Here is a 17,287-nt window from a genome sequence, read left to right as displayed (position 1 = left end):
ATATATATATATATATATATATATATATACACGCCTTAGCCTATCTAGTGATTACCGATATCTAAAGATGCGATGAAAGCCTGCAAATATGTTGCTTACTGATTCACCCCTCTATAGAGTGTTAGACGAACACGATTCTCCACTATGATATGATATTGTCCACTTTGAGTATAAGCTCTCATGACTTTGCTTTGAGATTCCCCAAAAAGGCCTCATACCAATGGAGAGAGTATTCCATGATCATTCCTTAAATTAGTCGATGTGGGACTTTCATCATTCAACACAACCCCTTGAGGCTCGACTCCTTTTTCTTTTGGAGTCTTTAGTCATTTTTACTATGCCTTCATGGAGGCTCGACTCCTTGAGTCATTTGTTCGACATTTGAGGATTTACCAATCTATTGGCACGACTAAGTTTAGAGCATGGCTCCCTCCGTAGAGGCCACAAATGAGGTCGTTCTGTAGACAAGTAAATGAGAGATACGTTGATGAATTGAGACCATATTTGAGTGAGAGTTACGTTAACTAATATGAACCCAAAATAAAGAGAATTAAAAATATGGCCCAAGCATACATAGAAAGAGAGAATAAAGAAGGATTGAGAAGTGGGTTTACTAGTAGTTTGCGTAAGATTGATTGTTTTTCCTTTTAGGTAATGTAATCATGGTGGAGATAAAATTTGATTGAAATTCATTGTTTTACCATTACATAATTTTGATTTTAAATGGGGTAAATTTTATGTTTCTAACACAGAAATTGGAAATAAACTTTTTAGAAAAGGACAATTATACAGTTGGTGAGGAAAATTTTGAATGCCACCTCGTGAAAGGATGACACACCAAATATATATAACATGAAAAGCTGTAAACTAGTAGAGACGTGAATGTGAAGGTGACAAGGAAATTTTGAATAAAGTTCCACGTGAATGAGCAAAGGCAAGGGTGTGGACAAGAGGCCTAGAATCTTTTCCATACCCCATGCCACAGCACAATTCACAATCACAAATGTTCGTGGTCCACTTAACAGCGACTTATCAATACCTAATACACGAGACTAAAGCCAGCCAGCCAACCAAACGCTATCAATATTTGAGTAGATTACACACTGTTACCTTCCAAAAGTTGATGGTTCGATTTCCACCTACATTGTTGAAATCAGAAGCAAAAGACATACCATAATAGTGATATTAAGATTGTTTGTGTATCAAGTGAAGTAAGGGAACTCAAGGTTCCAAATGATTTCAAACAAAAAAAACTGCAATAAAAATAAAGCATAAATTATGAGCACTTTTTCTTGGCAATGAAGAGTCCCCATCTTTGCTCACCGGTGGAGCTCCGGGCTAGTTTTGCTTTCCAACCATCTACTATTTCGTTGTAGTCCTCCTGAATTAAACCCGAATCTCCCAAGTGAGTGAGGAAAAAAAGACACCAAAATAGAAGTAAATACTACAGCATAAGTGTGAGAAAAATGTGAAAACTCACGGCAGAGAAGTCCTGAACGAAATCCTCCTTCTCCTTTTCTAAAGTACTTAATTCGCGTTGCAAAACTCGAATGAACTGAGAGGTGCAAACATGTAGATCTTCAGATACAGAAGCACATCATCGTCATAGTTTTCGCTGCTATGGATTTAAGGAGCAAACAATAATACCTGATCGGTGCGATCCTCGGCAGTAACCTCATCAAAGCCAGCATCTCTCAGCATCTGTTGAAGATGTAAAACCAATGATGAGCTTGCATGGTTAGAAAACAATAGACACTGACCATGGGAGGGGTGAATGAGATGGTTGAACTTGCCTGACCATATGCCTTTACATCATGTAGATCATAACCTCTCTGCTTGATATACTCAGCAAACTCGTCTGTAGGAGTTCCACCGCTTCTGCAATAATCACTGATAAGAACCTTACCTCCTGGCTTCAACCATTTGTAAAAGGATTTCATCAGCGCAGGTTTATCCTGCAATAGATTAATAGTTCAGATATTGAATATGCAAACTCCAAAGAGAAAGAAAGGGAAAAAAACAAATACGCTAAATGACCGATTATAACAGACATATCTTGCAGGATTACCTTATTGAAACATCATTTTATATGGTAATGATCTGTAGCTTGATCAAATTATCAATTATGTACAATAAAAACATTCTAATAATTCCAATAAATGCATAAAGGAAAATGAAGTTCATATATCGATGTGTGTGTGTGTGTGTGTCTGGACACGAACATGAGATTCATTTGTTGTAAAAATGCTGAGTTGGGAAATTGTCAACCAGTTCAACATAATTAGTAAAAAACAAGATGGCGGAGGAACATGAAGATATTTCTTACTTGAATGTGTAATATTGTGTCCCGGCTGTATATTACGTCAAAAGTATTATCTGGATAGGTTTTTTTGGTACAATCGGCAACCTCGAATTCAACTGGGCATTTGCGTCCAATGGCCCGCTCAAGAGCAAAAGAAATCATATTGATGGAGAGATCAATGCCAACAACCTCGACATCGAAGTTCTCTGCCATGTAAAAGTCACCTCCCCCAATGCCACAACCAACATCCAAAACTTTTTGACCAGGCTTCAGCTCTAGCTTTGAAACAAATTCTTTGGTGGTCTCTACATAAACGGAAAAGCTAGAAATTTCATTGTTACACAAATATATAAATAGATCAATCACTAAAGAACCCTTTGGTTCACAGGTCTCACAAGCTTAGATTTATCTAGCATAGAACATTTGGTATTCGGATGTCTCAACAGATTTTCATAACGTGCCCTCCTCAATTAGACGACATATTGGTTACTTGAGTGGTCCAAATATTGCCGAAAATATACTCAAATTGCAATGTGCTGACATAATTTTATGAAATCATCAAAATACATTGCCATTGAAAAGATTAGAGAGATAATGGCAGCAGAGCAGAAGAAGAGGCTTAAATAATAAGGCTTACCTATTCCTCCTGTACTGACAAAACCTTGACCAAATACACGCTCGTAGCGCAGGATGCCATTACATTTATATTGAACATTATCTAAAAACCTCTGGAATCCTCTGTCTTCCTGTGAAAAGACTTTCTGCCATATCCAGCAAATCTAAGTAAAAATGAAATGTAAACTTTGTTAGTAATAAACATAAAGAAACATTAAAAGGAATAATTAGAACAACTTCCGCCAGTAAGTACCTGGTTTTGGTTCTTCTTAGTTCGTACATAAGCTCCTATACATTTGCTGCTTACAAGGGATAGTTCATAGGAGTTTCCACACTCATCACGTATTTGGCAATCCTTAAAAATCTGCAGATGATGTAAAAAAAAAAAAAAAAAAAAAAAATTCAAGCTGGGATTACCATACATAATCTAAATGCTAAGCACTCACATGCCAAGTATAAATAGAAAAACTTCACATAAAAGCCAAATAGGAAATCAACCTGGCACACATCAGACATACTTGTCTCTTATAATCTTGAGACGAAGTAAAAGTGATGGCAAGGATGTAAAGTCACGCACTTCAAGAGACAAAAACATAACCATATACATAGTAAACATTTTGAATCAGAAAAGTTTCCCAGATGCAGTCTATTATGCTAGGATTGTCAACCTAGAAAAACACTTCTTTTTTATATACTATAAAATCAGGACTAATGCATATATGAACTGTCCATTGCACATCATTCGTTAATATTATCATAATTCCAGCTCTTCGTCATCAGAAGACAATCTGTTGATTTTTTTTAATTTTTTAAATGATGATGATCTGTTGAAGTTGAACGATGAGAAATAGACATTGTCATATAGTTAATACACAAAATCTCAAGGTTTCATAGGGGTAAAAAAACTAATGAAACTAATAAAAAAAGCAGACGGAAACGACCTTTGTGTAAAATCTGGGTTCCCTGTAATGTGTTGGGTTGTATTTGCGCTTAGAGTCTCCAGACTGATGAAAACATGACTCTCTGAAGAAGACATATCCACCAACCTTCAACCATTTAATCATCCTTGCAGCCAAATTCTCCACCTATGGTTATAACAATGAATCAGTTTTTTGGAAGGACAATAAAAAATTAGCAGGCTTAGTCTAAATCTAACTAAGATTGCAAAAAATTAAACTCAAGGATTTAATGAACAATTTATCCAATAGAAGAACTTTGTAGACTGAAATGAAAATAGCTGAATGAAATTTCACCTAGCAACAAAAGAGGAACAGTATAGAGCAGAATAGATTACACTTACATAACAGCTACAATGAAAAAAAAAAAAATTAAAACCTGAATTTCTTTTTGCCACCTGGATTGACAAAAAGAAATCTGAAACAGTTCGTGCTAGACAGACTAATTGTGTTATTTAACAAACCAACCTGACTATGTTCCATAGCAACGAAGATATAATGCATATATTATTCAGTTCACTCTTTGGTGGATCTAAGAATTAGCCACAGCTTTCGCAGACTAGGCAATAGGCTAACACCATTTCACTTTCAATGAGAGTTTGGATCTGGATTTTTAAGACCCCAAATACAAAACGACTCCAAATACTCTAATCTTGAACAAACAACCAACTAGAAAGCATGCATATACAAAAGTGAAACATTTTCTGATTTTCTCATTCTATCAACAATGCATCACAAGTCATAAATCGAAGACTATGATCTCATGTAGTGTGCATCCAGGGGTTCCAATAGCACCAAAAGATAGGCAGTACCTCTTTATCAGACAAGTACATTAGCAGCCAATTGGAGAATATCAAATCAATTGATCCATTGGAAATGCTAAGCTCTGGAGAAGTCACATCTGCACATAGGAACTTGACGTTCTTGTGGTGGCTGTTGATGCTTTCATTCTACAGTTAGAACGTTAAGATGATAAGATAAAGAAAATAATTCCGTGCAAGTGTAAAACAGCAGTCGCGTGTTGGTACAATATGAATAGATGTTAAACCTTACCTTCTTTATAGCATTTTCTATGAAATCTAGAGCAATAAGCTGGCCAGCCTTCAGGGCTAATTCGCTAGTAAAACGGCCGATTCCAGCTCCAAGTTCCAAGACAGATTTTCCTTCGTAGTGGGGAAGCAAAGAAAGTACCTGTGGACGAACAGTTTAAGAACTATGCACATCTTAAACACTGATGTACAACACTACATCCTACATTTCCACATCTAAACATAATAGATAAGAAAGAACGTATTGACTCTGTCTGCATTTCCAATGCATGTAATCCTGAGATTCAATGAATGAACCGAATCATCCAGCTTCATAACTGGAACTATTTAGAACTGTGCTACTGAAAATTAGGAAGAAGATTTTTCGAGACATGATACTACTAAACAACATTCTTCTCTACTATGTGAACAGTAGGAACCAGTAGTATTTTAGGGACAAAAACCGAGAAGAACAGATCTTAAACCAGACAAAACGACATCTGCCACCAAGCCAAATAATGAATTATAACAAAAAAAGAAATGAAGGTAAGCCGAGACTAATGAAGAACATGCAGCGAGAAGCATTACTTCAGGTCGCTCTTCCTTGTCAAGATTAGAGGCCTGAGAGTCGAGCATCATCGCCTCCACAGTCAAATCCGCGGAGTGCTCCGTCCAGTAGTTCTTCTGCACCTCGCGCTCTTGTTCTTTGAAACACAAAAGCAACAGATTCAATCGCAAGAGTTCGAACAGAAACACCATCACTACATGAATTATAATGCAAAGAAATAATGAGAACTTTTACCACCAATCTGAGCAGAAGCCATTGCCACTGATTAGAACCGAAACGGAGAATGTGAGAGCGAGGAGGGCCGAGGAATATAACTAAAGCCTATGAACCCTCAACGGCGAGGCGAGATCTAGAAAAGCTCCTGGATCTTCGGTTGTTTAGTCTTCCTCTCTGCTGCATTCCACGGCTGCGGAAACTGTAAGCGCTTCTCCCTCTCTGTTGACGTCGAAAATCTGTTGCGAGCGATTTTCCCGACTTTGGCGGACCCTATTTATACCAAGCACAGTAGGAACGCCTCTCTCAGTTTTTTATTAGAAGTTAAAGAGTACAACTAGATGTTCATTTAATGAACGATGAAAATGGAGAGACAGCGGGGAGAGGCTCATCTCTAATCAGCTAAACTTACAATATTTTTATATTTGGCATCTAACAATTATGGTATTTGCAAAGTTCATTTTGTCATACACTTTAAAATTACTATAAAAAGATACAAATTATTTATTTTTGTGTATTTGTGTTAATATTATAATAATAATTCATCATTATTAACGCCAACATTATTATTATTCATAGTGACTCGTGCCTAATATTCTAAATCTGGGTTCGGCATCTGTCGGTCCCGACATTCTCCAATAATATTATCCCAACATACTAACACGAGTCCTTTCAGGATGCATTGTCTTCCTTAAGTGCATTTTGAGAAAGGCCATCTCCTGTAGGCCCATGTTCTGAACTTGAAAGGCCCATCTCACGTAGGCCCAACTTCTAAATTTGAAAGGGCCATATCACGTAGGCCCAACTTCTGAACTTGAAAGGCCCATCTCACGTATGCCCAACTTCTGAATTTGAAAGGCCCATCTAATGTAGGCCCAAGTTCTGAATTTGAAAAGCCCATCTCACGTAGGCCCAACTTCTGAACTTGAAGGCCCATCTAACGTAGGCCCAAGTTCTGAACTTGAAGGCCCATCTCACGTAGGCCCAACTTCTGAAATTCAAAGGCCCATCTCATGTAGGCCCAAGTTCTGAACTTGAAGGCCCATCTCACGTAGGCCCAAGTTCTGAACTTGAAGGCTCATCTCACGTAGGCCCAACTATGAGCTTGAAAGGCCCATCTCATGTACGCCCAACTTCTGAATTTGAAAGGTCCATCTCACGTAGGCCCAACTTCTGAACTTGAAGGCCCATTTCACGTAGGCCCAAGTTCTTCATTTGAAAGGCCCATCTCACGTAGGCCCATGTTCTGAACTTTAAAGGCCCATCTAATGTAGGCCCATGTTCTGAACTTGAAAGACCCATCTTACGTAGGCCCAACTTCTGAACTTGAAAGGCCCATCTCACGTAGGCCCAAGTTCTGAATTTGAAAGGCCCATCTCACTTAGGCCCATGTTCTGAATTTGAGGCCCATCTCACGTAGACCCAACTTCTGAACTTCAAAGGCCCATCTCACGTAGGCCCAAGTTCTGAACTTGAATGGCCCATTTCACGTAGGCCCAAGGTCTTAACTTGAAAGGCCCATCTCACGTAGGCCCAACTTCTGAACTTGAAATGCCCATCTCACGCAGGCCCATGTTCTGAATTTGAAAGGCCCAACTTCTGCATTTGAAAGGCTTATCTCACGTAGGCCCACGTTCTGAATTTGAAAGGCCCAACTTCTGAAAAGTAATTTAATGGCTAACATATTTACATGGGTTGATTAAAAAGAAATAGAAATAAGGGTAGAAAAGGAAAAATGTGTGTTATTTGTAGGAAATTAACTTAAAAGGAAAAAAGAAAAAGAAAAGGTAAAAATGAGAAGGGATAGGGAGGTTTCGGTAAAGCTTAGATTGTCTGCCACTAAATTTTGTCGGGTCGGCCCTTACCACGACAATCTTTTGCGGACTGTCATGTCCCTATTACATTTCCCTCTTTTTCTATCTATTTATATTTAAATTTATGTAAATAAAAACCTTATATTATAATTTTAGTATATACACTTAGCATTAAAATATTTATTTAATATGATTTTTGCTGAAAATTCAAAGCATCGTGAGATTGAACAATCGCTTGACATGACTAGGTATCAAGTTGGAATCTCATCTAACTTAAGATTCTTATAGTTATAGAGAATCTGACTAACGTGAAACTAGGAATTAAGAACTTTCCATCTTATACCTGCTACTTTGGGATTACATGGTCGTCTAGAAGGACAGTTGTGGAAGTATAAGTAACCTAACCATGTCACAAGGGATGCAGGGATTGTCGGGGCCATTAGGTGCCGAATTTGGAAACTTTTCTCTCCATTTTTTTCAATAGGATAGAGTTGTGAGTGAATCAAGCTCCCTCCACATAGGTTAGGGTGTACGAGAGCATGCCCTCATGAGCTCAAATTCACTCGACCATTTCGAGTTTAGGTTTGGTCGGGTTATAAGCTTTTGACCCTCTAAGGTTATCATTTAGGCCATGATTTCATCTTTATTATGATTAAGTCTCGTTCATTCCTATCTGGCTTTTATCTATTCGAATTTGAACTATTGTCTAAATTTAATATTGATAAAAATAAATGTGTTATTATTATTGCAAATGGGCTACTAATCATGATTAAGCATGCAAATAAAGTATTAATTTAATAAATGAATATGGCCATAGGAACTTTTTGAAACCCATTTGGACAATGACCCATCCTTAACTTCAAAATTTGTTATAATTTATAATTATTAGTCCTAATTAATATTAATTATTTTCTTTCATTTTTGGTAAATAAAATTCCAAAACTACCCCACGAAAAAAAAAAACATAAAAATCAATTTAAAAAAAGGAAAAAGAAAAATGTGTCAGTAAAAAGTGAAGATAGGAAAGACATATTCAAATATGGAAAACAGGATGAAAATGAAGATAGGAAAGACATATTCAAATAAAAAAAAAGATTTGGAAAACAGGATGAAAAGGAAGATCTGTAAACATATTCAAATAAAAAAAGAATCTGTAAACATATTCAAATAAAAANTTCTAAAGGGGTCCACATCAAAATAAGACCCTCAATTAATTTAGTAATTTCTCCAAAACCTTATCTATTAAATCAATAAAAGTATCATACTCACTCTCTTGTTGCATCAATCGGTAGTTGAAATGTGTACGATAACGAAGATCAATCCATCTCAATTTACACTCTCGTTGGAGCTGGAAGTAACCTCATATTAGGCATTATAGCATCAATTGGTAGTTGAAATGTGCACGATAGCAGAGATCAATCCATCTCAATCTACACTCTCGTTGGAGCTAAAGTAACCTCATATTAGGCATTGTAGCATCAACAGGTAGTTGAAAGGTGCACGATAGCAAAGATCAACACATCTCAATCTATACTATCGTTGGAGCTAAAGCAACCTCATACTAGACATTGTAGCATCAATCGGTAGTTGAAATATACACGATAGCGAAGGTCAATCCATCTCAATTTGCACTCTCGTTGGAGTTGAATTAACCTCAAATTAGACAAAGAATTCATGGTCTATGATTGTCCTTTTTTTTTTTAATAAAATAATTCAATAACTTTTAAATTTAAGAAACAAAAATTTATATTTTATAGAGTTTCAAACTTTTAAAAAATTAAATAAATTAAAAGAAAAAAAGATAAAAAACCAAAACATATTTTTTCTTATATAACTGACTACCAAACATAATGATTTTACAGCCTGTTTTTTCCCCTTTTCTTGGAAGAATTTTCCCCATTTCCCTCAAATCTCTCCTCATTCTTCTTCTCCTTTTATCTTTTTCCCTGTTAAAATCTTCTCTCCCAAAGCTTTGAAGCTTTTGAAATGGTCTCCCATGGCGGACGCAGCCATGGCTGACCTTGGCTTCCATGGCAGCCTCAAATCCCCAGCAAAATGTAGTAAACAAGCGTGATAGGCAAAGCGATCAACATTCCAAAGATAACTCTGCAAACCCACGAAGAAAAATCAAATCTTTTTGTGTTTTTTTGAAACAAAACAGAGATTTAATGTCGGAGTTATTAAGGATATTGGTTCTATACATACCCTGTGCTGAGAATATCAGGGTGTACGTTGTACTCCTTCGCAAAGACAAAGGGGACAATTCCTTGTGGGAGAGCTGCCTGTTTTTTTATAAACAAAAAATGGATATAAATTTGTAGGAAACTCCAAACTAATGGGACACAAAAACATGTCAAACACAGCTAGCTACGGATGTTTGTTTCCAAACACATCAACAATCAACCACCAGGCTAGGCCCGAGCTTAGAGATACCTTATCTATTTTCACAAGATAACTTACCTAACTCTATCTAGAAGGCTCGAGCTTAGAGATATCTTCTTAACTACATGACTCTACCAACCAAGCCCGAGTTCAGAGATACCTTAACTATTTTCACGGGATAACTTACCTGACTCTATCTACAAGGCTCGAGCTGAGAGATATCTTCTTAACTACATGACTCTACCAACCAAGCCCGAGTTGAGAGATATCTTAACTATTTTCACGGGGTAACTGACATGACTCTACCAACCAGGCCCAAGCTGAGGGATACCTTGACTATTTTCACCGGATAACTTATAGGACTCTACCAACCAAGCCGGAGCTGAGAGATACCTTAACTATTTTCACGGGATAACTTACATGACTCTACTTAATCTTCTATATCAGTGAGTTTTCAAGCACGTTCAAGAATATTTTAACTATGCCTCTTGTATTAGTGAGTATTCAAGTCAGTTCACATTTCGAGCAAGTTCATACAACTAGGTCTTTTGTATGGGTGAGTACCCATTTCAAGCCATACAAACACCTTAACTATTCTCACGAGATAATAACTTGTCCAATCTTACTAAGTTATTTTCGAGCCAATTCACAGATATCATAACTATTTTCACGAGATCAAGTATCTAACTCTACTAAGTATTTTTGTATTATACCTTAACTATTCTTACGAGATAACTAGTACGACCCTTCCTACAACTCTAAGATACATGCAAAGGGTGATTTTGAATTATAATGGTTAACCCGAGCCTACCGCTAGAATATACTGTCTTTGCTCTCGACGTTCTTAAACCATGCCAAAAAGCAACCATCTTTTTCATAATCCAACAACTTTATAGAATTTGACATGTTACATTGGTTTTTTTAAAAAAAGGGAAAGGTTTTGGAGTATATGCAGTGAGGAAGCAGGATAGAGGCAATGTCAGAGAAAAGTTGCAGAGAGAGGAGAGAGAAAGAGTGACCTGGACAATGGCTACTCGTAAGAGAACTCCTCTAAGCCCAACAGCAATGGAAGCCACAGCCATTACAGCTGGTCCTGTAAGGAATCTCACAGCCATTGAAAAAGCTGCTATGCTATTCCCACATGCTATCATCTTTGGCTGCAAAGCCATGAACAACCCTGCCATTCACACACACACTTTCATCATTACTCCGCCCCTCCCCTGTTCTTCCCCTGTTTTATGCTTTTCTTTTTGCTTTTCGAACCAAAAAATTAAAGAAAGTTAAGAACTTTACCAAGACTGAACATGGCCATTCCGAGCCCTGCATCCGAGAGAATAGATATCGACTTTGCAACAATGGCTGGCATTTCGACATTCCACCTTAAAGATCATGATCAAATATAATCAGAAACAGAGGTTAAATCAATACCCAAATGGGGTTTTGAAGAACATATGAACCTGAATGATATCAAGGACCAAGTCAGGCCGATCAAACTCGAGTAAGTGTTGGGGTTTCTGATAAGCTTTCTCCAAACCATGATCAAGATTAGCCTTGTCATGACACTCGTTGGCGGCATGGTTTTGGGTTTCTCTGCTACTCCATTGTTGTTACTGTTCATACTCTCTCTGTTTCCATAGCTGAATTCTTCCCTCTCTGTATATTCTTCTTGGTTTTCTCTACGACCCTCCACTGATGAACAAATCCCATTAACAAAAATGAACCAAAAACGAAAACGAAAGTCTAATCCATTCAAGAAACTTACCTTTTCCAGGAGAGACAGCCAATCTCACATCCTTTTGATCATTATGTGCACCAAATTCATGGTTTCCAAACACATCAGAAACAGGGGAAGCACTTGAACTCCAAACAAACATATGCAAATCTCTGTTTCCATCCTCTGTTTTCTGCTGAGCCACAACTCCATTAACAGGCTTCTTAGTATTAGTTGCTGCATTTTTGGATCCTGTAGGTGAAAACATTCCTGGGTTTGGAGCAGGGTAATGATTTGCATTTCCATTGTAATGAAACCTTGGTTTCCCGCCTTCCTCCTCGTAATTCGACGGTCTCGGTGTCGGTCCTCTCGACGCCGAAAGGCCGTAAACATCAGAAGAGCCAAAGTTGGAGTTTCTTCCACCAGTAGCCATCATAGAGTAGAAATCAGTATGGTTAAAACTTGAGCCTCTTGGAGTGGGATTTCGAGATGATTGCAGAGAGTAAATCTCTGCATTAGTCAAATTAGAAGGGCGTGGCGTTGTAGAAGACAACCCCACAGATCTTCTCGAGAAGATATCTGATCTTGAAGCATTTGATTTCCTCACAGTCACATGAAGCTTCCCATCTTCCTTAATCTCAGCCTCTGTTTCAAGAACTTGCCTTCCATCCAACGACATGATATCAGAATCGACATGAATTGAGACAATAGAACCAGCAGTGTCTGGAAACTGCTCAGAAATCAGCACTCTAGCTCCTCTATATTCAAACATAAACAGCATCAATGTATACCAAATAATACACTGAAGAACAACAATCTGAACCATCAAACTCCCTGAAAACTCCCCATACATCCCTTTAAGCAGAGGAATCCCCATAACCAGAGTATTAGGCAAAGTTGAAAGGGAAAACAGAGTAATCGTCCATTCCAAACAACCCCTTTTGCTTATGTTGCTCCAAACAGCAAGAACAGCAAGAACAATGAGTTTTTGGAGAGTATCAGCAGCAATAAACCTCAAGTTCATGGTATATGGATTGTTAGTGGAAATAAAATGAAAAGAAAGAAGAGGAACTGCAAACAGAGCAACAAAACGATTGATTCCAGAGCACTGATCAGGAGTGAAGATCTTCCACCATTTCACAGACCCATAAGCTAAAATCATAGCCACATAAAGAGGAACCACTGCCGTCATTACATGGTAGAAATCCAAAAGACTAATCATCTTTCTTCTTGTTCTTCTTGATTTCTTGAGGTTTGTGAGGTGACCCAGATGAGGAAAATGGCTATGAAGATGAACTCAGAGGAGAAAAACAGGGGAAGAAGAAGAAGAAGAAGAGAATGGCGAATAAAATTAAGCCTTGAGAATTGGGAGGAGGCCTTGTTGCACTTACACTTACAGTCCTCAAAGCAAGAGCAGAGAGCGTGGGAGTTCTTCAACTTCTTTTGGGTTTGTTTTTTTGCTCTTTGTTTTGAAGCGAGCTTGGATTTGGGTGTTTGGAGGATAATAAAAATGGGTTTCTTGTAAATTGTCATATAAGTTTTTTATTTAATTTAAATATTAACTCCCATTAATATTCTACGTGAATTATCCGTATTTAACACGTTTGTAGTGTGAGAGTGAGATATTCACTTGTAAACACTTTGATTATTAGTGATAGGTAAATATTTTTGTCTCTTTGTTTAAATTCTGTTCGTTGGTGTTGTGAGTACTTTCGATCTTACTTCTGTTTGTGCTACAATAATCGATATCATAATTTTGTGGTGGTAGCATTTGGCGCACAACCGGGTTTAAATATGATATAAACATGGGAGGTTAGTAAGTGCCGGGCTGGCTGCCTGGCTGCCTGCATTTGTTAAAGGGAAAAGAAGAACAGAGTCTGGTTGGAAGGTGGGGCTTTGTTCGGCAGAGCTTTTTCCAACACTTTTTTCTTCTTCTTTTTTCTCTCTTGGATTCGCTTTTTAAGGCTCCTGGCTCGTAAGCTTAGCTTTGGGTCGTGTCTAAATGGTGTGAAAATTCTATAAAGATATGGAAAGAGTAATAAATAGAAAGATACCGTTTGTGGTAAGCGGTAATGGAAGACAAATATCTATGATATATATGGTAAACTATAATTCAATACTGAATATCCTTAACAAAAACTATAAATTTTTAGGGTTTAGGGTATGAACTAATAAAAATCCAAACTTTGCTCGTTTCTTTACTCCATTAATATTTTGCCTAATGTAAAAATCTCAACTTTATCTTTCGTTGCATGCGAAGGAAGAGTATGATGATTCAACAAGTTGACTATGAATATGAACACGAAATAAATGATATTGTCATAACTTTATCTATCTTAATGAGTAAACCTATAAGCCTCTTTAAAATTATCTAGACACGAAATAAATCCAACCCTGATTGTATCTCATCGTTAGAACTTTATCTACCTTAATCAGTGGACCCATAAGCTAATTCCGTCGTTAAAACTACGAAAGTTTAGAAATGTTTAGGTCATCAAAATTTAGGCACGAAACAAATTGAACCCTGATTGTATCTCATCGTAAGAACTTTATTTATCTTAATAAGGTAACCCATAAGTTATTCTCGTCAATAAAACAATGAATGCATATCTCATAATTCACATGGGACCCGTTAAACAATCTCTCTAGCCCTCTCCAACCAATATGAGATCTCACAATCTACCTCCTTGTGGACCAGCATCCTCACTGGCACACCGTCCATTGTAGTTTAAGCCCACTGTGGACTTCCCTTCAAGGTTTTAAAACGTGTCTAGTAGGGAGAGGTTTCCACACCCATATAGAAGGATGTTTCGTTTTTCTCTCCAACTAACGTGGAATCTCACACAAACCCATTATTCAGAGTATCGAAACGAAACGAATAATTTAACCGAGATTACAAAACCGGGAAAGATAGAGAGAAAACATGCACATAGGGAAGAGAGAAGGGAAATTGAATTAGAGAAGATGACAAATGCATGAGAAGAAGAGATACCCATCACATGGACCCTAAATTCCCCATTCCATACCTCTATTCATTCCCTACTATCTTTCCAATCTCATTGGACTTAACCCCCAATCCTTATTTTTCATTCCAATCTATCATACACCTTTTTTATATCTATGTCCTTTCCCGCTCTCCTACACCGAACTCACTCGGTTGGATCTAGCTCGTGTACTTAACCATCTTCTTCGTCTGCAACAGGAAAAACATCAGTGTGTATGACACTATGTCATAACTGATGTGACACTGCATCAACTTTTGCGCACGTACGTGTTCTTATCAAAATATCATGTCGACCTTCGTGCAATATCATAGATGAGAAAATTACCCAACTCGTATGAAAATAGGGTTACTGTCAAATTAGGTTTAAAACTCGACGAAGTATTCTTAAATGTTTGAAAAGACGCTTAATTTCATGCTCGTTTTTCTCCCGACCAAAGTTAAATATAATCCCGAACATTACTTTTCACTAATCAAGTAATTAAATCAAAATCTATGCAAAACAACATGATTAGAGTAGGAAAGGAAAAGGTTGGACATTGACCTTCATTTTGATAGCTAGCTAGCTACGGCCAGGATTTACCCTATTTTTCTTACTTTTTCTTCTTTAATTAAAAAAAATAGTAGCCCGAGAATAATAAACAGGTATCTGATTTAGTAAATGGTTCGAACCATGTATTGTTAAATCGACTATTACGACGAGATATATATATCTGTATAGTTGAATTTATCATATAACGCTACAGTCTGTAAAGAACATAGCGAATCAATACAGATAATCATATTGTTTTTTTCACGAGCTGGTTTGGTATAATCGAACCAATTGTGCCTTTTCTACCCTACGAGGATGGAATTTTTTTAGGTCATTATTCATCGAGTCAAAAAGGATGCAATAAAAAGAATAAAAAGAATGGTATTTTTGAAGGTATTATTTACTTTTATAAAAGAGAAGGGGGGATGTTCCTAATCTTGTTCAATAAGTTGACCATTTATAATTCCTTTGTTATTAAATAATTTTTAAAAAGTAAGGGCAGGAATAAAATTAATTGAAATTCTAGGGACCAATAATAAATAAAATATTTTTTTACCGTTACAAGTAAAACCATGAAAAGTCATGAGAAAATTTGTTGAAAAAAAAAAGTAGTTGAAAACTCGTGACATGCAAACACGTGTAGCATATACTAACAGGTGGCTTCGCTGCCCCGAAAATAAAGAAATTGAAAAAAGTTGAGTATTAAAAAATTCGATAGATCTCACCGCTAGAATTGGGTTAACATGGCTAAAATTTTTACTTGTTTTTTCTTCGAGATGTGCATCACTTTTATATACATGGTTCCACGTACATCGTCACTTTTATGCACTCCAGGTCCCTAGATATGCATCCTTTTTTCATACATAGGTGTGCGTCACTTTCATATACACGAACTATATGCACATTACTTCCATGTGCTTTGAATGTGAAATCTCGCGTCGGTTGGAGAGGGGAATGACCCATTCCTTATATGAATGTGGAAACGTCACCCTAGTATACACTTGTTAAAACAGTGAGGCTGAGGACGTTACGTAACGAGCCAAAACACTAGCAGTGAGGTTGGACTGTTATGATATCAGAGCCAGACACTGAGCGATGTGCTAACCAGAACACATAAGTGGATTATGAGATCCCACATCGAGAGAGGAACGAAACATTATTTTAATCAATTTAATTAGATTTAAATTAATTTCAAAATAATAAAATTAACTTATTGGTTAGTAAGAGGGAATAAATAGGAGATTGAAAATAGGGAATCTGCCCATTAATTTTAATTTTTTTTTTAAATATATTTTTTATTTTTATTTTTAGAGAGGAGTGGAAAGCGTGCTAGAAGTGAATGATTATGGTCTGTGGGCGTGCCCCCAAAATTATAAGAATAATAATAATAGTAATAATAATAATAATAATACAAATAAATAAATAAATTATTATTAAAAAAAAAAAAAAAAAAAAAAAAAAAAAAAAAAAAAAAAAAAAAAAAAAAANCTATGTTTTTTTTTTCTTTCTATTTTATATATTATTTATTTATTTATTTCGATCTATTAACTCGAACTAGGACCACGGACCTTCCTCTCAAATGGTAGTTAGTTTGTATCAACAAAATCTCGAGAAAATGTTGAGTATATTAACATAAGAATAAGAATAAATCATATCCGATAATATAAGATTTGCCTATTGTCTGACCCTTAATGTTTTAAAATGCGTCTACTGGGAAAAGGTTCACCGCCCGGTATCTCGCTCTGATACTATTTGTAATAGCTCAAGCCCACCGCTAACAGATATTGTCTCTTTTAAGTTTTTTTTTCTTTAATCGAGCACGGTGAATTTTAATTAAGTAATTTAATATTTATTTAAAAATAATATATAGCAAGTTGGTGATGAGGGGGAATAAAGAGAAAATTGATTAGATAGAGAGATTTGAAAGAGATTACATGGAAAATAGAGTCTGACGTGTCGATATTAGAGCATGGATACGTCAATTTTAATTTTAATCTACTTTTTTTAATTAAATATTTAAATTATTGCTTACAGAATATTTTGTTTTTTCTACCAGCAGTTTATTTGGGGTTTATTTTTAATGGATATTATTTTAAAAGTGAATTAAAATCATAAAATAATTCAGATTTGATGACAAATTTGACGGAATCAAATATAGAATTTAA

At 36.4% G+C, this 17,287-nt stretch overlaps 2 protein-coding genes across 3 annotated transcripts; both read right to left on the bottom strand.

The window, feature by feature from the left end:
- Positions 1-885: 885 nt before the first annotated feature.
- LOC111801506 (phosphomethylethanolamine N-methyltransferase-like) lies at positions 886-5,966 on the bottom strand. 2 transcript variants are annotated; one of them, XM_023685519.1, is made up of 12 exons: positions 5,698-5,966; positions 5,490-5,605; positions 4,927-5,064; positions 4,686-4,823; positions 3,859-4,002; positions 3,171-3,281; positions 2,940-3,081; positions 2,327-2,607; positions 1,794-1,955; positions 1,648-1,701; positions 1,481-1,555; positions 886-1,381 (listed from the first exon to the last, which is right to left on the bottom strand). In XM_023685519.1, exons 1-12 carry the CDS (start codon positions 5,723-5,725, stop codon positions 1,277-1,279), a joined length of 1,494 nt encoding a protein of 497 aa, XP_023541287.1. In that variant the 5' UTR covers positions 5,726-5,966; the 3' UTR covers positions 886-1,276. The 2 variants fall into 2 exon arrangements, with proteins under 2 accessions (XP_023541287.1, XP_023541288.1); XM_023685520.1 differs by having other exon boundaries at positions 5,704-5,966.
- Positions 5,967-9,298: 3,332 nt separating this feature from the next.
- LOC111801472 (auxin efflux carrier component 1-like) lies at positions 9,299-13,095 on the bottom strand. The gene is made up of 6 exons (XM_023685482.1): positions 11,641-13,095; positions 11,336-11,567; positions 11,172-11,257; positions 10,898-11,055; positions 9,702-9,778; positions 9,299-9,602 (listed from the first exon to the last, which is right to left on the bottom strand). Exons 1-6 carry the CDS (start codon positions 12,809-12,811, stop codon positions 9,536-9,538), a joined length of 1,791 nt encoding a protein of 596 aa, XP_023541250.1. The 5' UTR covers positions 12,812-13,095; the 3' UTR covers positions 9,299-9,535.
- Positions 13,096-17,287: the final 4,192 nt, after the last annotated feature.

This window comes from Cucurbita pepo, chromosome LG09 (assembly GCF_002806865.2).
Source record: "Cucurbita pepo subsp. pepo cultivar mu-cu-16 chromosome LG09, ASM280686v2, whole genome shotgun sequence".
NCBI lineage: Eukaryota > Viridiplantae > Streptophyta > Magnoliopsida > Cucurbitales > Cucurbitaceae > Cucurbita > Cucurbita pepo.
The sequence above is the reverse complement of the archived record's forward strand: the minus strand, read 5'-3'. Positions and strand labels throughout refer to the sequence as shown.

Excerpts from the sequence above, each read along its gene's own strand:
- LOC111801472 (XM_023685482.1), bottom strand. The coding sequence starts at position 12,811 with ATGATTAGTCTTTTGGATTTCTACCATGTAATGACGGCAGTGGTTCCT. Across the intron at positions 11,568-11,640 it reads GGCTGTCTCTCCTGGAAAAG|TGGAGGGTCGTAGAGAAAAC; the intron begins GTAAGTTTCTTG and ends TTTGTTCATCAG. Across the intron at positions 9,603-9,701 it reads CCTGATATTCTCAGCACAGG|AGTTATCTTTGGAATGTTGA; the intron begins GTATGTATAGAA and ends GTGGGTTTGCAG.
- LOC111801506 (XM_023685519.1), bottom strand. The coding sequence starts at position 5,725 with ATGGCTTCTGCTCAGATTGGTGGTAAAA. Across the intron at positions 1,956-2,326 it reads ACACAATATTACACATTCAA|GATAAACCTGCGCTGATGAA; the intron begins GTAAGAAATATC and ends AATCTATTGCAG. Across the intron at positions 1,702-1,793 it reads ATGTAAAGGCATATGGTCAG|ATGCTGAGAGATGCTGGCTT; the intron begins GCAAGTTCAACC and ends CATCTTCAACAG.